Genomic DNA, 26,080 nt, shown 5'->3' with positions numbered 1-26,080 from the left:
AAAATAACTTTGTGACGCTGCCGCCAAATACACAAAACAATTACTTTGACAATCATGTTACATTATTTTTAAAATGTTTCCTTTTCTTTTCATAACTTCTTTAACGCACTACTTCTCCGCTGCCAAGCGCGGGTATATATATATATATATATATATATATATATATAGATAGATAGATAGATAGATAGATAGATATGAGAACAACACTCATATCAATGACAAAACAATTACATTAACAATCATGTTACGTTATTTAAAAAATTTTTCCTTTTCTTTTTCGTACCTTCTTTAACACACTACTTCTCCGCTGCAAAGCGCGGGTATTCTGCTAGTATGTATATATATGTATGTGTGTATATGTATATATATATAACTGTATATATGTATGTGTATAGATGTGTGTGTATATATATTGCCAGCAACACTCATGACAATGACAAAACAATTACATTGTCAATCATGTTACGTTATTATTAAAATGTTTCCTTTTCTTTTTACTTCTCCGCTGCCAATCGCAGGTATTTTGCTATATATATATATATATATATATATATATATATATATATATATATATATATATATATACAGTATATATAATATAAATAGATAGATATGACAACAACACTCATATCAATGACAAAACAATTACATTAACAATCATCTTACGTTATTTTTAAAATGTTTGCTTTTCTTTTTCATAACTTCTTTAACACACTACTTCTCCGCTGCGAAGCGCGGGTATTCTGCTAGTATAATATATTCTGAGTCTGCATCATGCTCTCAATTTGTGACAGTGAGAAATTTGTGCATCATTTTTATGTCATCTACTCTGAATTCATGTAACACCTTTTACCCCAGCCTGCCCTAGAGCTCTATTGAAAATCTACCAATTTTAGAATACTGATGTCAGAGTCCCTGGACTGACAAGTTTGAAGGAATATCTCACACTAGTAAGAAAATCTGTTCATTGCTTATTTCTTAGAATTGGTTCCATGATTATTATTATTAATTATTTTAGATTGTTAGCACATTCTAGACTTTGTGTTTAAAAAAGTGATATATAAATATACTGTTATTTTTTTTATTATTCTAACAGCAGATAACAATGTTCAGAATGTTTGTCAGTCCTATTCACTTAATTCTTCAAAAATAACATCAAGTAGAGTTTTGACTAAAGTCCTACTGTCTACTACACCACGTGGTAACTAATTCCATTTGTCTATGGTTCTCTGTGTAAAAAAAATCTTCCTAATGTTTGTGCGAAATTTACTCTTAACAAGTTTTCAACTGTGTTCTTGATTAACCCATTTTTAAATAACAGCCTTGATCCACTGGACTAATTCCCTTCATAATTTTAAACACTTCAATCATGTCTCCTCGTAATCTTATTTTGCTTAAACTGAAAAGGCTCAGCACATTTAACCTTTCATCTCAGTTCATCCCTTGTAGGCCTGGAATCAGCCTAGTCGCTCTTCTCTGGACTTTTTCTAGTGCTGCTGTGTCCTTTTTGTAGCCTGGAGACCAAAACTGAACACAGTACTTTAGATGTGTCCTCGGTGCATGGTAAAGCTTGAACACAACCTCCTTGTACTTGTATTCTACACATCAGGGTGCTTAAAACCTAACATTCTGTTATCCTTCTTAACAGTTTTGAACCATGTCTGGCAGTTGATAGTGTTGAGTCCATTATGACTCCTAACTCCTTCTCATAAGGCGTACTCTCAATTTTTGGACCTCCCATTGTGTATTCAAACCTAATCTTTTTACTTCCTACATGTAATTCTTTACATTTCTTTACATTAAATTTCATCTGCCACAAATCTACCCAAGCCCATATGCTGTTCATGTCCCTCTGTGGTGATTCAATGGATTCCATATTATCTGCCAATCCATATTGCTTGGTGTCATCTGCAAATTTAACCAGTTACTTACATTCCTATCCAAATCATTTATATATTTTAAAAATATCAGCAGCCCTAGTACTGACCCCTGAGGGACACCACTTCTAACATTACCTAATTCTTAATGGGCTCCTCACACCATGACCCTCTACTTCCTGTGCCTGAGTCAATTTTGCACCCATCTACACACAACACAGTTAACTCCCACTTATTTTAGTTTGATGCCCTACCTCTTATGAGGCACCTTATGAAATACTTTCTGACCTGTGTCACCTTATCAGACGTTTTCTGAATTGAACTAAAGGTCGTCACTGGCTTCATGTTCAATAAGCCATAGTTTTCAAAACTGCTACAAAATTACCAAATTGTATGCTAGTACACTTCATAATATTTAACATATATATAACAGAGCAAGTACAAACCTTTAAACAGATGAAACATGCAGATTCTGACATCTAACTGTATATATTGTAAATGTGATTGCTTTGTAGCGTAGCTATCAATAGTAGCTGTAATGTATGTAGAAAAGGATGCCATGCAAGAGCCATTCATAGACTGGATGCTACTCAGTCATAAGGTATATTCACCCACAGTCACTCAACACAGCCCAATTTAAAGTCAAAAAACAAAACTAAAGGGTTGTCTTTGGATTGTGGGTGAAAACCAGCATGTAAGCACCATGTTGTTATAATTTAAACAACTTCATGTAGGAATCAACAAAACTCTTTGGATAATAAATGCTGGGAATGCTTTCATTGGTTCTCACCTGTAGTTCTCGAGAGTACTTGTTGAGCTGAGTGCTGAATTGCAGGGTGGTCTCACTGTAGCAAGAGTAGTCAAGGGGTAGGATGTGATCATGAGCAAGTTTCATTACCATTAGGCCTACCAGCTCTGCTGCTGTGCGGCCTACAAGAGCTAATCGGCCTTCCAGTAGCAACTGCAAGTTGTCAAAAGTATCATACTCTGTGTTAAGAAATGGGTATTGGCGGAAATCCTGTGGAAACAAAAGTTGTAGACTTTACAGAAGAATAGAAAAATTTTGCAAATGTGAGGAGATCAGTTATTCTATCAAACTTACTGGGTTGTCACAATATCTCATCCACATACTTTCTAATAGCTGTCAAGGTTTCTGCTTCAACTCTTCGTGAATTTGTGGTTTGTCACAGATTACCATGACCCTCTTGGTGCTATCCTGAATTTAGTTCCCCATATTTTCTTCCAGTGATGTTGCTGATTTACATGTTATCTGCCTTACATTCAGAATAGAGTGACTGTCCACATTATCCTATTCAAAGCTACAAATAACAGTGAGTTTCACTATCCAACTCTTTCTCTCTAATCCCAATCTCTCACCTCTTTAAAACTTATTTCCATGGCTGGTACACCTCCAAATGCAGTAAAACTGTATGCTCCACTGTTTAGGAAAAGAGGTCTGATTCTGTAGGACAGAAAAAAGGCTTTCATTGGTCTTTCATAAGAGAGAAAGAGCTGAAAAAAATACCCCAAAGATGCAAGTAGAAGTCAATCTGTTTATTTACTGTGAGAATTTGAGCAAGCCACTAATCCTATAGGCACTGTCACCGTGTCAATACTTGTTTTTGTTCATTTTAGTGTTCCCTGCCCACACTGTGCAATGGTGATAAACAGTAAGTAATGAGCAAAATGATTCACCTGAAATTGAATTCACAGAGAAATTTACAAAAAAATGTGCAAAACAAATTGCATTTCACTTCTAGTGAAATTTGTGCTATTCACACAAGAAAAAAGGCATTTAGTTCCTTTCTGGAAATATTTTCACACATTAAAAGAATATTCCATAAAAATGTATATTTTTTATATGTTACCCTATGTTATTTGTTGTGATGCCTATGAAAACAATATTATCTCATGTCTCCATGCAGAAAAGAGATAATAAAATGTTTGTGATATAATACAAGCCAAAGGTGGCCAGTGTTGTTCAATGGTAAAACATCCATGGAAAAAGAAACAAAATCTCATGGCTCCCAGGTTGCATAGCCCACATGTCCGTTATTTAGTTGTATGCTCAAAACATGCAAAACACAACACATTTTCACTAAAATACTGTTAAATAGATACTTCCACAAAAATCAGTACACATTCGTTTTTAAACGGAATCTAAAAACTCATCTTTTTAGAAAGATTTTTTGTTAAAGCATACATAGATTTTCTTGTTTTATTATTTTTGTTTTTACTCTGTAACACTTTGAGATTTCTAAAATATGAAGTGCAATATAAATAAAATTTATTATTATTATTATTACATTATGAAAAATAAGTGGGATTGCCTTTTTAAATTGAAAATATACCTCTCTCCTCATTCATTGATCAATGGTTTTATGTGATATGTTTTTCTTTGGAGACAACACAGTAGTGTGCATGATGGTGTGCTTTAGTATGTCTTTGTTTGGAAAATATACAGCAGATCACATTTTTAGAAAATGTACTTCACTCCTCCATGGTGTTTTTATCAAGATGCATAAGGAGAATTGATTCTACCAGTGTGGTACAGATTTATGCAACTGCAGAAAAGGCAGCTGTGTCAACAAGGCTTTAGGAAAAAATATTCTTTATTTTTCACCCAAAAAACCCTTCAAACACCAAATAATGCTTTAGTTAGTGTTGCGGCTCACAATCGCAAAATCGCCTGCAAAACAAATTTTAGTATCAGTTTTGTGAAACTGTATGCAAATCGAAGCTTGCCTCATCATTAGTGATCAATCGGAAATGTGAAGCATAAACTAAAAAGTGTGTATTTATGTGAGCAATTCTTCAAGATGAGGCACTCTTATGGTTGAAATGTTATTGAACAGCTTTCGAAAAAAAATGTATCGCTAGCAGTCCAAGGAGCTTAAAGCATCTCGTGAAGAAGTCTGATAGTCGGCCATGAGAAACATCTACATAAAATAAAAACAGAGGTGGCATGTCTGGTGTAATGCTGATAACTGAATTTGCTTGTACTGATGCAATTCAAATACCCATAAGATTAATTTTCCTTGAAAGTTATGTAAGAGTTTATCTCTCTATATTAAAAGAAACTGATCATGACAGAAATACAGCAAACTGACTACAGGGACACTAGCTTCTGTTTCATCTCCTACTAGCATTCTCAAAAATCCATGATGATGTGAGGCTCACAACAAGATCTGTGAGTAAAGATGAAGCATTGATTTGGCAAAACATACATTTCACTTTTCCAGTTCAGGCCTTGGTTCTGTAGCTGCATCTGGATGGTCTGGCCAACATGTCTAGGACTGTCCACCTTGGCAAGATAAAAAGATAGATTTCAGCTCATAGACTGAGTTAATTATGTATTATTCATGCATTATTATATTATATTAATAATATGTAACACACCTGATGATAGCTAAACAGTCAAAATGTTTTATTTCTCTTAAAGCTTTCAAACCTTTATCATTTGTTTCTTTATAATTTATATTATTATGTTTGCATAACTAAAATATGTTGTATTTTATCAAAAAAAGAATTTGCAACATGACAAAAATTTTTAAGTTAAGAAAAATCAACTGAATTGTTACCTTATTAATAAAAAGTCTTCTGTGGCTTTCTCTATGCACACAGTCATTTTAAACTATAAGACCCCATTACAGTTCTTTCCCCTAGTTCTTTCTATATATATATATATATATATATAGCTGCTAAATACGTAGTTGTCTCTATAAAGTATAAACTATTGGAAAGATTTTGTTCAAAATCAATAGATTTTTACCATTTTACATTACTTTCTACTTCAGCTAAAAATATTTTTCGTTTCCCTGCCCATTCTAGTACAATTTTTACAAAGCCAGAACTGAAAGGATGATCACATTCTTCATTGTTGTCTGGTTTGATTTGGTTCAGCATCAGTCCAGTCCAAAAATAAATTACAACATGTTGAGATGTCTGCAGAGAAAACAACTGGCAGTGCTCTTCCATCTGTTGCAGACCTGTATACAGCTCATGTCATAAACTACGTCAAAAGGATCACTGTGGGCTCATCTTGCCCAGGTCATCACTTGTTCCAAAAAATACCCTCTGGTAAACAAGTCAGGCCAATTAAAACTAAAACTAACCAAAACCAAAAGGAATTTCTTTTCCAGAGCCATAGTCCTTGCATATCAGTAATTCAGCCTGTCTTTCACATTTATTAATGTGTTCTCTCATGTACTGTGTGAAGGTATATGTATGTAAAGTATATGGACATGTATGTACGCACATGCTTCCACTTGCACATCATTTGCACATCTCCTTTATAATTGCACTATTCTGCAAATGTTTATTATATATGTTGTTTAACTTAAGCTAATTGTGAATTTGATGTTTTGTTATGTTATAAACAGCTACAAACCTACCAAGTTAAATTCCTGGTTACAATAAGTACTAGCAAATAAAAGTGATTCTAATTCTGATTCTGCTATTAACGGGAGTCATGTTACATTGCAGGAATGAGACTGGGGTTCTCGTCCTGTGCTCTGTGTGTGAGAGTTTCCTTCCAGATTTCAAAGATATGCTGATTAGATGGATTAGAGATACTAAATTGGCATTAGTGTGGGTGTGTTTGAGTTTGCTCTGCAACAGACTGGTGACCTTTCCAGATGTTGTTCCTACCTTGTGCCCTATGATTGCTGGGATATGCTCCAGATGTCCCATAACCCTGCTCTAGGTAAGCAGGTTAGGAAAATAGATGGGCAATATTAAAAACAGTGTCAGATTTCATTCTGAATGATTTTCTGAGTTATATCTATACTAATAAAAGGCAAAGCCCTCACTCACTCACTCACTGACTCACTCACTGACTCATCACTAATTCTCCAACTTCCCGTGTGGGTGGAAGGCTGAAATTTGGCAGGTTCATTCCTTACAGCTTCCTTACAAAAGTTGGGCAGGTTTTATATCGAAATTCTACGCGTAATGGTCATAACTGGAAGCAGTTTTTCTCCATTTACTGTAATGGAGATGAGCTTCAACGCCGTGGGCGGAGTTTCGTGTGACATCATCACGCCCCCCGTAATCACGCAGTACATAGAAAACCAGGAAGACCTCAAAAAAGCGCTGAAGAAAACATGCATTATATAATTGAGAAGGCAGCGAAACAATAAGAAGCGAGCGAGTGACATATACAACCATATTCATGAGTTCTGCTACTTGAAACAAAGCACGATGTAAACCTACACTTTAAATTAAGTTCATAGACAGGCTGCCGCTGGCGTTTGTAATTTAGTGCCTGCCCATATAAGGCCGTCCGTCAGCAGCAATCCAATAGCAAACTGCCACGGGTAAATATTCACGGGTGAAGGACTGTGCTTATGGAGAGGAAGATGAGATGGTCAGGGTGGTGTTTGACACAAACTCAGCGAAACTGCCAGAGAAAGTTTTAAGTGCCAGGACTAAGGTAACATTAAATAAAGCTATGGACATAGCACGAGATGGCACCAGCACAGCTGGGAACCTTCGATGCAAGTACACCGAGTGGCTCACGTGAACTGGCGCAGTGCACAGATAAAAGGCAACAGTTCCAAAGAGCTGAACAAAACCGAATTACACAATTGAAAAGGCAGCAAAAATATGAAGCGTCTGATAAGCATATTCATAAATGCAGCTACTGTGGAAACAAAGCACACGGTGGAAAAAGTCAATGTCCCGCTAAAGGAAGACAGTGTAAAAAAAACCCGTGCATGCAGTGTGTCAGGTCTCAGATAAAGAAGAAGACGAGCTGTTTATTGATGCAGTAAGAAACGAATCGATGAATGAAACCTGTCATCTTTACAACGATTGACAAACACGGAATGTAACTTGAACACAACACATCCTACAAATACGAACCTGATTGAAAGAAATAATGATAATCAAATCCTTGATGACAGCAACACTCAGTAACACTCACAAAACAAATACTGTATATTGACAGTCATGTTACGTTATTTTTAAAATGTTCCCTTTTCTTTTCTACTTTTTTAACACACTACTTCTCGCTGCGATACGCGGGTATATATATATGTATATATATATATATCCCGCTCTACATACTCGAATAATGGATACTTTATTCGCCATCAATGATTGTTTTGGTAAAGCCATACTCAGTGTATTCATTAGATGAACGGTAAAAAAGTAAGAGCGAGGGGAGGATGACTCATTGAGGCATGCAGGCTGTAGTCTTGCGTCAACTCTATCTGAATTGCGCGATCACATTTGAAAAAATATATCTTTTCAAGTTCTATTTAGTCCATATGTGTCAAACTCAAGGCCCGCGAGATCATTTTATATACTGTATTATTGTTATTAAAGCCCGGATATATGAAGCGCTGGTAACACAATAAACTACAGATCCCATAATGCAGCGCTTCGCGAAGCTAGAGTTATTGCGCACTGAGTTTGCACGGCGCTTTGGTGACTTTGAAGAACAAAAAAAGTCTGTCTACATGCGGCTCGAACCTTGTGCATGTTTGGTAGCACATATCTGTGTGAGAAGCTCTTCTCAGTGATAAAGACTAACAAAACAGCACACAGGAGTCGCCTCACTGATGAGCACCTGCAATCCATCCTGAGAATCTCCATAACACATAACCTCACACCAAACAGAAACGAACTTGTGGCCAAAAAAAGATGCCAGGCGTCCAGCTCTAAAATGACATATGAGCAAAGACAACTGAATGATTTGATTTGTTATTGCACGTAAGAGCGGGAGTCAACCGTTTTAACAAACAGCGTATTGCACTGATACGAAATGGCTGTGTGTGTATATATGTAGATATGTATGTATATGTATATATATGTTTATATATGTGTATATGTATAGATATGTATATATACAGTATATATATATGTTTATGTGTGTGTGTGTAAATATATATATATATATATATATATATATATATGACAACAACACTCATCACTCACAACAGTGACAAAACAATTACATTGACAATCAGGTTACGTTATTTTCAAAATGTTTCCTTTTCTTTTCATTGCTTCTTTAACACACTATTTCTCCGCTGCGAAGCGCGGGTATTTTGCTAGTTGTTCATAAAACAGACAGACTAATACCAACCCAAAAGTGGTCAAATAGTTTTAAGGGATGCCAAAAACATCTAATTCCATTTAAAAACCTTGAATCTTGAATGACTGTACATACACTTTCTAGTTGGAAGATCACTAGATAAAATACATCTGTTTGCACTGGCTTCTGTCAGGTGATATAATGCTGCCAGCTGTGCAAACAAAAATGACACCAAATTGTGAGTCTGTCATCATATAATACTTTTGTGACAACTGTACTTGTATCTATATTATATACATGGAAAGTAAAAAGGAAAAGGTCATCAGTACCGTACACCATACACAAGGCAATAAAATACAGTAACTATGCTACAAATTATGTATATACTGTACAGCATAAATAGCTCAATTTTCTACAGAAATATGAATCTTCATCATCACTGTACATGCTTTAGCATATATCCAATAATGTCAATTTTCATATTTCAGGAATGTCATCATGCTAGAATGTCCAAGTTCTGCTTGGAAAGCCTAGTAATCCAGAGGGATATAATAGATCTTCATAGGCATCATTTAGCAAGGTGAATATAATTAGACAAACTGAAACTAATCAATCAGTTACTAAGACAGAAATGTAAAAAAACAAATTTGGCACCAGACTGCTTACGTAGAATTTGGATTCACTAACAGGTGCAGCCTATCCTCCTAGCATCCACCAAAAGGTAAGAAGAAATCTAAAAGAAGCACTAATTCAAAGAACACACTCACCCTAAAAACAAACAACCTAACCTGTGGGAGGAAAGATGGAGTACATGGAGTAAAACCCAAGGATGGAGGGTGGATGCTTCATACAGTGCCCATTCTAAAACAGTCTCCTGAAGTCGCAAAGTACCAAAGCTAAGCATGAGCTGTCACACAGTCACTGTATAGATCTTTAAATCACTCCAGCAGGAGTGAACGTTTGGTTCCTGTATTACTCCTATGTTGTCAGCATAAACTTTGGGTGTCTGATGCATTAAAATTGGATTAACTGGGTTCGATAAATGGAAGGATTATTTTGCACATATAAAGTACTGATCAGCACGGTGGCACAAACATGGGCACACACGCCAAATAGGTTTACACACTGTGCAAACTGAAAAAAAATGACTGTACATACTCTTTCTAGTTGGAAGATCACTAGATAAAATACATCTGTTTGCACTGGCTTCTGTCAGGTGATATAATGCATCCAGCTGTGCAAACAAAAATGATAAGACAGGACATTGCCTGCTTTTGTGCAAGACCTTTTCTTGACTAGCAATAACATCGGAATAACTCTTGAAGCCAGACCTGGAAGTGTGTTTTGCTGATAATTGGGTAAGGCAGAGGTGACCCATATAGCACACTCATGGTCTGCTTGAAAAAGTGGAGAGCAACTGCCACGTGGACTTACCACTCATAAAATGAAAGGCAAGGGCCAGGTGTCAGCTAAAAGAATGGTACAGTCTCAGGAATATTGCACCTTGTTATTAACTGGAATTTACTTTAATTTTTTGTAGAATAGTTCTTTTTTGACCCTTATATATTCATTTTTGTTTTTTAATCATGTTTGAATTGATTTGTCCATAAAAGACTACTGGGAAAAGTTATAATTTTTAATTATTTTCCCACAATGCTATTTTTGTGTACTGTACTTAGTGTCATTATTTCCATTATGATCATTCCCAGAAGGCACCAGCAGTGTGTAGTGCTACACATATATAGCACAACTATTTAAATTCATCACATTCTTTTCAGGTATATGACCTTGCTTTTGTTTTCACAACCTTTGATTTTTTTGACTCATGTTGTGATCTTTAATCATTAGAGATGTTGGCCACAATCTTACCTCAGTTTCGTGACTGCATCTCTTTAATTAATATTTTTTTTCTAGTCAGAACACTTAAGATGTAGAATGCAACTCTTCTGGAGGGAAAGGAGTGAGAATCTTATTCAAGGTTGAAAAACACCAACTAGATAGAATCACAATCACCTCCAGCAAACTTCTTGATAAAAGTTAGTTTCTCTCTTTCTCTCAAATTACTCCCTGAGTTGGTGTACGGATACACACACACCCCAGGCTGGAGGCTGTACAGGTAGAAATTCTTCCAGAAGGCAACAGGATTGATTGTTGTTGGTGTGTATGCACTGTACACACATACACACTCACAGATTTTGAGCTTATATACTAGAACCAATTAAGAGTAAAAGCCTTTGTGGACAGCTAATGTTTCCCCTTATGATAATATACATTTATCAGGCTAATGTTTTTTGTATAACCAGACAGAAGGGATGATATTGCATTTGTATGTGGGCAGCATAAATATATAATAAATTAATGCACACCTGTTTGATAACTCCTTCAATCAGACTGGCAAGAAGAGGACTTGTATATGCATAAAGCCGATCATCACCTTAAAAGACAAAGATAACAAAATACTAAACTTAATAAATAAAAGTAAAAACATTCATAAAAAATACTCCACCCGAAAATAATAATTTTTTCATGTTACTTATGCCATGTAGCTTGTAGTGACAGCTGAAAAAAATGTTATTCTTATCTTTTCAGGCAGAATGGACAGAAGAAGTTTATGATATAATAGAAGTATTCATTTAATGCAGTGTTTTTTACTACTGAAGTAAAATTTACATCAATGGATGTGCAAAGTAATTTGCCACTTCAAATCTGAATATATGCACTATTAAAGTACATGTTCATCTTATTTAATAAAAGATTATACTAATTGCTCATTTTAACAATTAGTCAGTCAGTCAGTCATTGTCCAACCTGCTTTATCCTTAGACAGGGTCACGGGGGTCTGCTGGAGCCAATCCCAGCCAATACAGGGCGCAAGGCAGAAACAAACCCCAGGCAGGGCGCCAGCCCACCTACTAATTAATTCATTAAAAAATCTAATCTCTAAAAACCAGTTTTTATGGTTCTTGAAGACAGCTAAGTAAATGGAGCAGACAATGTATTTATTATCTACATTAGCAAAATAAACATTTTCGCTATCAGTTAATAAAAGCGTAATAATTGAACCCAGCATTGTGGCGCAGTGGGTAGCGCTGCTGCCTCACAGTTAAGAGACCCGGGTTTGCATGTATCTGCGTGGGTTTCCTCCCAAAGACATGCAGGTTAGGTGGATTGGCGATTCTAAATTGTCCCTAGTGGGTGTGTGTATTTGTGTGTGCGTGTGCGTGCCCTGCGGTGTGCTGGCACCCAGCCCGGGATTTGTTTCCCACCTTGCGCCCTGTGTTGTTTGGGATTGGCTCCGGCTGACCCCCGTGACCCTGTAGTTAGAATATATCGGGTTGGATAATGGATGGATGGATAATTGAACCAATACCATAAGCAGATTTATAGAGTTTTCTCTTGATTATTAAAGATTACCTGTAAATAGGTTTGTTGCCATACTTAGTTACCCATTATTAGCCATTAAAGTGATGCATTATGGACCAACTCCCTCATCTTCATGCACTTTCACTTCCAGTAATGTATTTTGAGGATTCATAAGGGTTCCTGTATTTACATTACTAAGCACTGGCACATTATTACTAGGCTCACTATAAAACAATACATATGCAAGGATAAAAGTCAACATAGATGTAAAACATTTTAACTACTACTTCAGTTACACTGGGTGATAGAATGTTTCCTGCAAACCTGAGGAGTACATCTTGAAAAACTAACATGAGAATCTGGGGTACAAAATCCCACTGCACATTCACTGACATATATTGAAGATGCATTGGACAATTTACCAAGTTACAGAAATGGCTATTAATGTAAAATTCAGTCTCACCAGACTCTGAGAAATATGTTTCTAAATATTATGACCTTATGATTATTGTTTTATATGTAGCACATTGGCACATTGGTAGCACAGCTGCCTTGCAGTAAGGAGACCTGTGTAGAGTTTGTATGTTCTCCCCCTAACTGTGTGGGTTTACTCCCACCATCCAGAGACATGCAGGGTATGTGGATTAGCAATGCTTTATTGGTCCTGTTGTGTGTGTGTGTTCACCCAATGATGGGCCTGTTCCCTGTCCATGGATTGTTCCTGCATTGCTCACTGTACTTGATGAGCTAGCTCTAGCTCCCCCATGACACTGCTCAGAATTTAGCAGGCTTAGGAAATGGTATGGTAGTATTTGTTATTTTGGGTGGATTGGATATTCTTTTCACTTTTTTATACTGATCAGTAGTCTTGTTTTGCAGCTCTTCTGAAGAAGAATGAATTGCAATAAATGCAGTATGCCTGCAAACCCATTAGGCTTTCGGATGTTGGATCTGGAGAAGTAGTATATACAATTGAGCAGAATTTGATTCATAAACAAGACATGTATCAAAACTTCAAAAGGATCTGTTCACCAGATTTGATTAAAAAATCACAGTGAAAAACCTCAAGTCAGTGAGTTACAACTATTTATGTTTTAAATGTAGGCCATGACCTTGAGGTAAAACCAACAGGCCCGTGAAGTAGGAAATGTTTCCGCATTAAAGTAGTGCTTTCACCATTTCTGTTACACTGCTTCATCGTTTTAAAAAATATGCTTGAGTTTGTTTACTCCACTTGTGTGTGTGCTGAACATGGACAATTAAATTAAGCACTTGACCACTAAATATTTTATGTTTTTTAAGTTTGTTACTTCCTTTATTTAGTATGCAATGGATTTTGAAGCAGATTTTAATGTTATCTCTTACGCTCTTTAAAAAAAATTTAGCAAAACACTTGCTTGCCACCCAACATCACTAGCAGCTGTTTGAAACTTCAACCAATAAAGGCTGAAACTTTGTGGAGTATTGCACTGCCTGATCTAAACAGACGGGTGTATCATGGCGTTCTGCCTTAACTTTCATGATAGCTATTCAAGAAGAAGAGAATTTTTTCAAATTGATGCAAACGTTCAAAAGAAAAACAACAAAAATGGACAGGAGAAAGTCTTATTTCAACACAGAAAATAAAAATAACATTAGAAATGTAACTTTTGAAAAGTTTTTGTCAGAGAAAAGATGTGCTAATGGTGAGGGAGGAGTGCATTCAATGAATCAAACTAAGTGCACAAGCCTTGAGAAGTTGAGCTTATTCCAGACATTTTCTGTTCCACCTCTTTGCCTGCTCTCTACCAGAATCAAGATAAAGCATAGCGTTGTGTTGTAGCTTGAGAGTTAATAAAGCAAAACTTTGCAGAAAGCTTAACACTTTTTATTTTTTTTTAAGCATTCACTACTGTGATCCCGGCAAGAGTTTCTTGCCACAACAATCTCATCAGTATAACAATACAAGCAATCAAGAAAAGGCAACTCAAACTGCAGAGCAAGCAAGGTTTGGTGCTGGATGTCCAAGTTAGGAAATAAAATTGCAAATGTACTTGCAGCAAATATTGAAAAAAACAAATCAAAAGCTAAACTTGTTTGCTGAATTATGTTGTTTATGCACTCTCAGGTATATTGGTTGTTAATTGAAAATAATGTCAGCTTTGTTTTTCTTTTGTAATTGCGCAAAAGCCTGCTGTGAAAATCCAGTGCTGCCGTGCTAAATTTGTATTGGCAGTAAGCTTGCTTTGCAGTTGAATTATTTACCTATTGTAATTTTCACAGCAACTGGTAGAGAGAGCTTGGATGTCAAAAGAATCCTGCTTGCACCTTATTTTTATTTTATTAATCAATAACATTATTGCAGTTCAATTAGAAACATTTTTCTGCATAGTTTCAGATAATTTGGATTTTAAAATCAAATAATATAGCATATTAAGTGCGATGACAAGTTACATCAGTATGAGTTGGCACTCCATCAGGCAAAGGAGCCGGTCTAGAGCCAGTTGCAGGAAAACCTATAAAAATGACAAATCTGCCATAATTGCGTGAATTTCAACTAGTGTGGTAACAGTGAGTGCTGCTTCTAAAGACAGTGGGCTACCCAAAGCAACAATTAAAAAAGAGTGAGAATCCATTTGCACTTAGCGCTGATCATGAACTCTGATTGTAAGTATCATTGAAATTACAGATTCTTAACATTTTAGGTTATAGAAGATTATGTTTATGTATTTTTAATCACACTATCATTTAAATTAATAAAACATATTAATTACACATTGGTAAAACATTTAAACCTATTTTGTCCATTGAAAATCCATCCATTATCCATCCCGCTTTATCCTAACTACAGGGTCACAGGGTCTGCTGGAGCCACTCCCAGCCAACACAGGGTGCAAGACAGGAAACAAACCCCGGGCAGGGCGCCAGCCCACTGCAGGGCACATACACACACACCAAGGAGAACATGCAAACTCCACGCAGGGAGCAAACCCAGGTCTCCTAACTGTGAGGCGGCAGCGCTACCCACTGCACCACCGTGCCGCCCTCCTTTGAAAATGCTAAGAATTAATAAAATATCACATACAAGTTTTGTCATTTCTTCCGCATCATTCTTGTTTTGTCAATGAGATGCAACAAAAACTTTATCTAAAATAGTACTAAAAAGTTATAAAGGTGTGTCCTATTAAGCCAGAATTGTTAATTACTGAAAAAACAATTCTTAGTAAACTTCTAACAATATTGATGAATTGCATACATATGTTTGTGTTTAGTCAGTTTGCACTCAGAAACCCTCTACCATCATCCAGGCCAGACCACTGTGCAAAAAGCTTGCATTGGTTTGCAGTTTTTTTTTACACAGCATATTTTTGTACAATGTTAGTGATGCAGAGAATCTTGGAAAGATATTTGTATGTTAAGAAGTTCTCAGAGTATGTCTTGCCCTAAAACAGTCCCTCAATATTTTTCTTGTGGTCAGCATGATATTCATGTTGTCAATAAGGCTTTTTTGAAGTTGCTGATATGTGAAACTATGCAATATGCATGTATCCTTAACTAAAGTTTTATTAGTTATGCTAGATAATGTTCTTTAAGTTTTTGAAAGATCATGGGTGCAATAGACTGCACTCATATGTAAATGATGGGTCCACCCAGCTCATTAGGTGATGCCAATGTAAACCACAAATGTACAAGTAAGACTTTCTAAATGGCATTAATGAGAATGTCCTGTTGTATTGTGCCATAAGTCATTTTGAATGGGGCAAACTCTTCAGCAGGAGTGAAGTTCGAAGCTGGGTAGTTTTGAAGTTTGGTCAGCACACTAGCAGCTTTCCTATTGACTCCTAAAAACACAGTGTATGTGTGCATATGAATGTACAGTATGTTACAGTTATTATGAAATATAGTCTCGTATTTAGTTTTTATTTACTGTCAAGTATGCTTCACACCATTCACATTACTACTGAATATAAAATGCGGACAGTGTAATGACATGTAAACTAGATCAATCAAACTGGTAATTCAAAAGAAAGTTTTTAATTTCAACAATACAGCCGTATTTAATTACGTATTGCAATGATTCAGAAATGTATTGTACTTGAGCATTTAATCGTTCTACTATAGACTTAAATTCAAGTGTTACTTGAGACTGCAGCTCACATTATTATGTTTTTTTTTTATTTTACATCAATTAAAAATAAAACTGAACAACAGGATGACCTTTAGCTTGTGTCCTTTATTTTTCCGAGCTATCCTCTATTGCACTATACATGCCAACAATTTCTCACTTAGGATACATTCACACTAATGTCCAAATCCAATTTTTTCACTCATGTGGGACACAGATCTAATCTTTTTAGAGAAGTGTGAAGAGCAAACAAAAAAACAATACGTAGATTCGGAACATTTCACATTGGATTTATATTACTATATACCGTATTCATGAATAAAGACATAAGCACATTAAATATGATACTTGAATTGACATTTTCTAGAAATTAACACTTTTATTTCATCATTTATGAGGCCTTTGTCATAACTCCTCATTAAAAATCAAAACCAAAACAGCGTGACAATGGAAAGAAAGTGTGGTGGCATATTAATAAAAGCTTGGGGTGACTGTCACGAGTCAAAACTGTTCAGTTGTTAATGGATTTATCATGGAAATGGCACAAATCAAGTGCATATTTTTCCAAGACTGTCTTGCAGATTGAAATTGGCATAAGAAATCCAATATCCTTGTACCCTTCTGGCACAAACCACTGCATTGCATCCCAACCATCCACATCTTGCTCCCACCAGTCTGTGCTCCTATTTCATGTCTACAGGTTTCTACATACAGATACGCCAGTGATAAAGAGCAACAGCACTGAATCAATGTTAAGTAGCATAATAGCCGACATGTTATTGATATTTGTAGTGTTCTATTAGTTCCCATAAGTCTGATGAATTTTTGATTCATTTTGTGAAAGAAAGGGTATATTCACGATAGATATATGTATAAATTTATATTGGATTTGGACAGAATGCAAAATTAACTGAACAGCCAAAAACAAAAAATAGATCTGAGACAAAAATCGAAATTAGCTGCAGTGTGAATGTACCTGTTATCTTTTTTTGTTTGCCATGTTGTGTTGTTGTGCATCACAACACAACAATTTTGAAAGAAAAATTATAGAATTTATTTGATATATGGAATATGCATTTTGAATGGAGAATGTTGAATTGATACTGAATGAGATCAGAGTAGTAGAACAGAGTCAAAAATGAGGCCAAATATTCAGTTTTTTTAAAAGCTGATAAAGCCTCATGCCTTTCAAACATGTACAGTACCATACACAAAAAATATATTTACCTAACACAGCTTTATCCAAACTGAAGTAGGCCACGGCTTTGAGGTGAAGCATTGTCAAATAACCCTGAAAACAGATGAGATGCAGGTTAATTTATGTGATTGTCACGCCAGGGTAATTCAGTCATCTCCATAAAGTGACATAATGCTGCAGACGTGGAAGAGATGGTTAAGTTACTGGTATATTATATGTAGAGAAAAGCCAAGCAAAATGACACCTTTTATTGGCACATTTTCCTTGGCTTTTCTCTACATTCATAATGGCTAACACGGTACAACACTCTGGTGTATTATATGTAGTTCCCAATCACCCAACATAAAGTTTGTTGCAGCCCTTGTATAGATAGATAGATAGATAGATAGATAGATAGATAGATAGATAGATAGATAGATAGATAGATAGATAGATAGATAGATAGATAGATAGATAGATAGATACTTTATTAATCTCAAGGGAAAATTCACATTATGCATCAATTGCTCATCCTATTAAACACGTGTCAATGCTTCCTGCAACTTTTCCTTTCCATTGACAAATAAATTCTTGGATGAAGAAGAGGAAATCAAAAGCAATCTGGTTGCTTGTACACATTTTTCATTTTTTACAATCAAAGAGCATAACAGAAACCCAAAGAACAGTTCTACAATCACTTGTAAAAAATGCCATTAAAGGAGGATATGAGTTCCGTAGAACAAGGTGCAAGAAGAATTTGTCATGACAGTTGACATCTTTTCTCCTATGTCTTACCTTTCATTAAACATCAATATTATTATTTAATATACGGCTGACTCATTTATCCAAGGTGACTTACAACATTTGAAATACAATTGGTTACATTTCTTTTGTTTTTATAAAGTGGAGCAAAGGCAGATGAAATGACTTGCTTATAGTCGCACAGTGTCAGGTAGCAGGATTAGAACAGATAACTTCAGGGTTTAAAGCCTAGTACAAAGGATTTTGTTGTGCATGTGGACTATGAAAGCCAGTTTAATGTCATTTTTTTGAATACTAAAATGGAGGAAATTCACTTGGAGAAGTAAAGATGTGGCTTGATTCCCCCAGAGATTGATAAACCAGCAAAAGCATACAGGAATACAAGAATGGGCAAAATGTGGTGGAAAAAATGAAAAATTGTTACATAAAGAAAAAAGAGGGACATACTGTAAATATAAGAAACCAGTTGGAAGCATATAAGATGAGGATACAGAGCATTGCATGGACAAAATACTGTGAAGGGTTCTTTAAGAGTAGGATTCTGATGGACAATATGCGATTATCCATATACTCAAAATTATTCTGTTAAAATTGAACTCATGGTGAGTGCTGTGACAATTGTTGTTGATGTTAGCACAGTGGGAAAGCATGATATGGCCTAGGTAAAAGAAAAACAGAAAAATGGATTTATTTTTGGACTGAGTGTGTGTATCAAGTTTTAGCCAGTATCTCAACTCTGGCTTAAGTGTGGTTTTAAGTAACTACTAAATATTATTATTACTACGTATAATATCTTATTTTGTTCATTCTGCTGAAGAAGCAGAAAAGGAGCTAAAAAGGCTGATCAAGACATCTCCCTTATTATAAAAAAAAAATCTTGGGAGGGAGACTAGGGAGACGAGACATGAGGCAGTGAGTCAACATTGAAAACAAGTTCATGGACATCTAACCTAGCAGTTGTTGGAATACTTTTGGCAGATGAACTTCATGTGCTCCCAGCTCTTAAAACAACGACAAGCGACAAGCAGAACATGCAGCTCGCCAGCAGCAGCAAGCCAGCAGATAATCCGAACACTTCTCCTTAGAGTGCATTCAGCCGCCACCCATAACATTAGCAGCAGAGACGCAAAGTGGCAAAAGGACAGCTGCTGTACAGGCTTTTAAATGCTAGATGCGCAGCGCGACAAACAGAATATGCAGCTCGCCAGCAGCAGCACCAGAAAGACAGCAGATGATCTGACGGCATCTCCTTAGCGTTCATTCAGCTGCCCCCCCAACAACGTGAGCAGTGTTATACTTCCTGTGATAAAGAGATTTAACCACACCCGGGGCAGGAAATAAAGGACAAGTATTGTTTTTACAAAGGTTTTAAAGTAAAAATGAAAATAATGCATATGTAACAATTCCCATGAAAATAACAATCTCTTTAAATTGTATATCTGGTAAACCATACCCAGGGGCTGGCGAGCAAAGTGAGCAGGGGGCAGAGCTCCCTAGTCATTAAAAACATGATCATGTGTCATATTCTGTCCTGATAATGTAAAGAGCATTCTGCTTGCAACTTGGTCTATTTGTAATACAACATTTGCCATAACTATAGATTCTGTTTCCTTTTTGGCCATTTTTTGGGGTTTTGTTTTCTTTTTCTTTTCAATTTCAATATTGAAATGTCACTATTAAATATACAGTATGTATATTTTGTTAACCACTAAGTAAGCAATTATTTATAGTGTCTTTAGACTTTTGTTTTCACCTAAGGGAGCTGTTTAACATCATACCCTAGGTTTATTGTATCTGGACTGTACTATCAAGTTGTTTTAATATTTACTACACTGCTGCTGGGGGTTTGTTTTTTATTTTGGGTTGGGACATTGCAAAGTGTGGTCTAGCCTCATTTGGGGAGGCAAAGTTACTTCTTATTTATCCTTTCTACCCCGACAAATATAATTGCACATATAAATATATAAAACTAAACTTAAAATTATTATATTAAACATGTACTACTACTACATGTACTTAGTACTTTTTGTACTAAGTTTACAAAATGTCCTAAAAAGTTCAAAAGCAGTGTTTCTCTTACCAAAAATGAATTTTGTGAGCTGGAATGTCAAAGTTTTCAATCATGATCTAAAGAGGAAGAAAATATTTTTTCACCTAACAGGTATAAATTAAGGAATCCAGACATTTTTCAGTCTGAAATTGCTGTAATTCCCAGGAAACCGGGAACGGCCAAGCTCACATATAGTGTGTAAAAGTGTACAAATCGATAACGAAAAAGAAATAACAAAGCCATAGTTGAAAATAATTAAGTGGCACTTTTTTTGGCCCACGGTGTAGTGTGTTGCCGATTAATTAAGTCAACAAAAGACCAGCAGTAGTCAGTCCCCCGGCTCTGACTAAGACTGAGCACAGTGGACTGGGAGGAGTCTGCACTCTGCAGCTCACGAATGCCGGGATGGGGCAGACTTCATTGACGTCTGTCAGACAACAGCTTTGAACAGCAACTTGAAATTGTTGCATCCTCATTATCTGTGCCAAGAAACTTGCCATCACAGAATGATGACAAGAAACTGGATACATCAGTAAAAGTATGAGTATACTTTATACATAAAATATATGTTCTCGTAACTGAATAACCCTTATGGCACAATAACAATTCAAAACATTTATGGTCACTACAGTATTTGGACTTAATAATCTTCATGTGGGGAAAAAGCTGACTCGCATAAATAAGTAGAGTCGAATAATGCATTTAAGGAGGTAGCACATTTCCTCATGTTTGGGTACTTTTCCTCTGTGAGTAAGTTCCAAAACTGTCCATGATCCCCATAATTCAGCTGAATGTCATCCTGTGGTGTCAAAATCTCCTCCTCCACTGTAGACGAGTTTTAGGTGAAACAGTGTTGCAATTTTTTATGCGTGTGAATCACCCTCAACATCTTCCCTAAATAGATGGCACTTAAATGTAGCGATTGGCTCAAGTAAAGCGGAGTCTTGAAAACGTCTGTCAAAGTCTGACAGACAATTTTCAATCTGCTCTGTGTAGCATTTGATGTCAAGTTGCGCACATGCCTTCCATTGCTTCTCCAGCTCTGACGCGAGGTTTTGGATGTTCCCCAAATCAAGGCGCTGAAAAATGATGGCTGTCCGATTAACTGCGATTTTAGTTCCCTCTCCTTTCTCTTTCTCAGATCGCTTTTCGGAAGGAAGTCAGTTTCGTTGTTTTTATGAACAGTTTGAAAGTGCCTTTCCACATTTTCCTTCTTTGGAATAGCAATGATATAAATCATTTACTCCAGCAATATAAAGAAAATTAGAGGTGTGGGAAACTTAATACACAAACCAATCTCATTTGTAGTATCAGACATACTATCTGTTGCTGAAGGGTGATATGTTATTGTGACTGGTTAATTTATTTCACTGTAAAGTAGTTTTGATAGAAAAGCTCTACAGCTACATTTAGGAGAAAAGGTCTCATTTTGGCATTTTGACTTTGAAGCGTACAGGTAGGAAAGCTTGAGACTACAGTAGATTTCCAAGGTTTAGGCCTCATTTTTTATTTTTTAAACATCTTACTGTACTTTGAACTAGATAATCATAATGGTTTTCCTTACAAAGACTCAGTGACTAACAGTTGTGATATACCTGTTTGGTTGTATATTGTTTTTGGGAACTGAAATTATCCCCTATACGTAAAAACTCTGAGCTAGATGTTACATTCATTCTGTGGCTGTCCTGTCTTTATAATATTATGTTTCCTACCTCCAGCCATTCAGTAGCCCCGACATTGCCAAAGTCACCTGCATCCCAGCTTACAAAAAGCAAGCTTCTTCTTGGTTGAAAACCTGTAATTGGAATATATTTGCAACTATTAAAAGAGATGGCTTTAAAAATATGCATAATATATTTGTTTTAGAAACCTGTTAATACTAATGAAAAATTCAAACTATCCATTTTCTTGTTTAGATTTTTAGGAAGTCAAATCCAGAAGCAAAAGACAGAAGTCACAAACACAGTGCTATGATGGTGTATTACATGACAAAATTAATCTATCTATCTATCTATCTATCTATCTATCTATCTATCTATCTATCTATCTATCTATCTATCTATCTATCTATCTATCTATCTATCTATCTGATTCTGGACCTGTGGTATGAGTTATGGGGAAAGGTTAAAGGAGCTGAACCCTTTTAGTTTAAGCAAACAGAGATTAAGAGGGAACATGACTGAAGTGTTTCAAATTATGAAGAGAATTAGTACAGTGGATCTCAGTTGTTACTTTAAAATAAATAATTGAACAGAACACAGGGGCAATGTTGGAATGTTGTTAAAGGGAAATTGTATAATGTGTCTATGTGGAGGAGGAACGATCTCTTCAGTCTGTCAGTGGAGCAGGACAGTGACAGCAGTCTGTCGTTGAAGCTGCTCCTCTGTCTGGAGATGATACTGTTCAGTGGATGCAGTGGATTTTCCATGATTGACAGGAGCCTGCTCAGCATCAAACTGTCCAGCTCCATGCCTACAATAGAGCCTGCCTTCCTCACCAGTTTGTCCAGGCATGAGGCATCCCTCTTCTTTATGCTGCCTCCCCAGCACACCACCACATAGAAGAGGGCGCTCACCACAACCGTCTAATAGAACATCTGCAGCATCTTATTGCAGATGTTGAAGGACGACAGCCTTCTAAGGAAGTATAGTCTGCTCTGACCTTTCTTACACAGAGCATCAGTATTGGCAGTACAGTCCAATTTATCATCCAGCTGCACTCCCAGGTATTTATAGGTCTGCACCCTCTGCACACAGTCACATCTGATGATCACGGGATCCATGAGGGGCGTGGGCCTCCTAAAATCCATCACTAGCTCTTTGGTTTTGCTGGTGTTCATTTGTGGGTGGTTTGAGTTGCACCTTTTAACAAAGTCCTTGATTAAGTTCCTATACTCGCCCTCCTGCCCACTCCTGATGTAGCCCATGATAGCAGTGTTATCAGTGAACTTTTGCACGTGGCAGGACTCTGAGTTGTATTGGAAGTCCGATGTATATAGACTAAACAGGACCGGAGAAAGCACAGTCCCCTGCAGCGCTCCTGTGCTGCTGACCACAATGTCAGACCTGCAGTTCCTGAGACACATATACTGAGGTCTGTCTGTAAGATAGTTCATGATCCATGCCACCAGGTACGAATCTACTCCCATCTCTGTCAGCTTGTCCCTAAGAAGCAGAGGTTGGATTGTGTTGAAGGTGCTAGAGAAGTCCAGAAACATAATTCTTACTGCACCATTGCCTCTGTCCAAGTGGGAGAGGGATCGGTGTAGCATGTAGATGATGGCATCCTCCGCTCCCACCTTCTCCTGGTATGTGAACTGCAGAGGGTCGAGGGCGTGGCAGACCTGTGGCCTCAGGTGGTGAAGCAGCAGCTGCTACATGGTCTTCATCACATGTGATGTAAGGGCAACAGGCCTGAAGTCATTCAGCTCACCAGGATGTGATACCTTTAGGAATGGGTTGATGCAAGATGTTTTCCAAAGCTTCTCCCCTGTTCTAGGCTCAGGTTTGAAGATGTGCTGTAGAGGACTCCCCAGCTCCAACACACAGGCCTTCAACAGTTGTGTCAATACTCCATCTGGACCTACTGCTTTGCTGGCACGAAGTCTATTAAGCTCTCTGCTTACCTGAGCTGCTGTAATTGTGGGTGGGGGGAAACTCTCTCCTATGCTGGTACTGTATCAGCAGAAGGTTGGGTGGAGGATGCAGTACTCTGAGGTGAGAGTGGGTTAGGGTGGTCAAACCTGCTAAAAAAGCTTAGCTAGCGATACCTGTTTGTTCAACAGACGTTATCATCGACAGTTTGTTAAGGAGTAACGCTTGACATTTTTGAGAGAGAGATCAGAGCTCCATGTATTTTAGAGGGTAGCTGCTGATTGCCAGATATATGGACATGTGCTTTTCTTCCAACGTGGGGAACGCTTTTCTGTCGGAGCTGAACATGATCAGATATAGTGCCAATGTCTATTGATTTTTAAAGTTTGTCCTGTTTCATTACTATGTGGGCGAAGCCACAGGGTACAGCTAGTTCTTTAATAAATCTAAAATGTAATGCATCTGGTTAGAAGGTAAGGAAATATAAAATATACTTTTTCTTACCATTTTGCACCATGGAGCTGAATGAGCGTGCTAACTGTAACAGAATTGCAGTGCCGACACCAGACTTTGCTGCACCAGGTCCCCAAGCATCCCTCTGAGCTCCGATAATAATGTACTGGTCTGGAAAAAAAAGTTCCAGTTACTGTGGATATATTTCCTAAAAAGGAACACTGATGAAAATCCCATCGCACTAGTTTAGGCTATAAAGACCTAACCATAAATGTTTGAGTTGATAACAGCTAATATGCTTCGTTGGCAGCCATGTCTCCCAGTGTCCATCTACATAAGATGAGAGACTTTAAATAAATCTCATCTTTGCTTCCACAAATGACTCTGCAGATCCTTCTCCATTTTTCTTTACACTAAAGTAACAAAACTTCCAAAATTATAAAAAACTATTTTGTTGTCACCACGTGCACTTCAGACTACACTTACAACACCTCATTGACACTCTTTCAGATTTCTCTTGAAATATTCAGCTGCTTATGCAGTAGGATGTTAATCTGATTACTGCATACAGTATGTTACATACTCAAATTTGAACTGTGGTTTCTGTTGAGGGACGCCAAGGCAGTTTGTTCCACAACTCTTATGAAAACGCAATATTTGAACAGTATGTATGAAAATGCTGTATTATTGAAGAACAAATTAGCAATTTAGATAAACTCTTAGATAGATAGATAGATAGATAGATAGATAGATAGATAGATAGATAGATAGATAGATAGATAGATAAAAAAGGGACTGTGTAACAGATAAAGGGAGATATACAGGAAAAAATGCTATATAAAAGATAGATAAAGAGAAACCAAAGGACATTTTATAACATTTTTAGAGCAGGATTAAATGTAAACTTTGATATACTAAAATGCCACCACTTATAGAAATATTCAATAAAGTTAAAAGACTAACCTGGCTCATGTTTACCCTCAATGCAGCCAAAAATGTTATTAATGAGCAGAGAGCTAAAGTAGTTGTTCACCCCCAGTCTCAGGCGACGTTCAGGGTTGGTAAAGTTGGGTCCCAGAGAATAAGGCACATTGGACAGTCTTCCATTCCATTCTTTTGGAGCACTTGGTCCTGACAGCTGGCTGGAGACACACAATATCAAGATAAAGACATTAAGAAACTGAGAATAATCAACATTCATCCACAGCAGGATTATACAGTACATCATTATTCTCTAAGTAATTGATGTGCTGGGACTTGAGACCCAACAGAGGCTGAGGTTGTGGGCTTTACCTGAGCAATGTAAAAGCCACATTTGCACTGATGGTCTGAGCCAGGATGCTAGGAAGACCAGAAGACTGGACAGGAGGAAATTGAGTATGGTTAAAGGATGGAAATCCTGGAGTAAAAGGGTCGCCTGATCCAAGGTGAACCTGTGTTTGGACAAGGTACAAAATAACACATATACTTCAGGCAAATATAAACATTAGGGTCAGAGTATTGATATATATTTTGACCATTCTAAAGGTTATGTTTTTCTAAATGTAGATAATTTAAAGGGGTCTAGGTTAGTCTTTCTCAGCCTTTGTGATTGGTCAGTGAGTCACTAGGACAAATTCTTTGGTCTCTCTTAATGAGTTTCAACTTAATGTGGACCT

General features: G+C 36.8%; 1 protein-coding gene across 2 annotated transcripts in view; it reads right to left on the bottom strand.

The window, feature by feature from the left end:
- The window catches only part of tfr2 (transferrin receptor 2), a 74,230-nt gene that overhangs the window by 12,589 nt on the left and 35,561 nt on the right, over positions 1–26,080 (bottom strand). For both annotated transcript variants that reach the window (XM_039747128.1, XM_039747129.1), the window contains 9 exons: positions 25,716–25,855; positions 25,386–25,564; positions 24,474–24,593; positions 22,089–22,171; positions 17,615–17,678; positions 11,286–11,353; positions 5,105–5,181; positions 3,255–3,339; positions 2,668–2,895 (listed from right to left, as the gene is read on the bottom strand). In XM_039747128.1, the coding sequence (XP_039603062.1) occupies positions 2,668–2,895; positions 3,255–3,339; positions 5,105–5,181; positions 11,286–11,353; positions 17,615–17,678; positions 22,089–22,171; positions 24,474–24,593; positions 25,386–25,564; positions 25,716–25,855 (1,044 nt within the window). The remainder of the gene's footprint in view (positions 1–2,667; positions 2,896–3,254; positions 3,340–5,104; positions 5,182–11,285; positions 11,354–17,614; positions 17,679–22,088; positions 22,172–24,473; positions 24,594–25,385; positions 25,565–25,715; positions 25,856–26,080) is intronic.

This window comes from Polypterus senegalus, chromosome 3 (assembly GCF_016835505.1).
Source record: "Polypterus senegalus isolate Bchr_013 chromosome 3, ASM1683550v1, whole genome shotgun sequence".
Taxonomy (NCBI): Eukaryota; Metazoa; Chordata; class Cladistia; order Polypteriformes; family Polypteridae; genus Polypterus; species Polypterus senegalus.
This window is presented reverse-complemented; position numbering and strand designations above follow the sequence as displayed.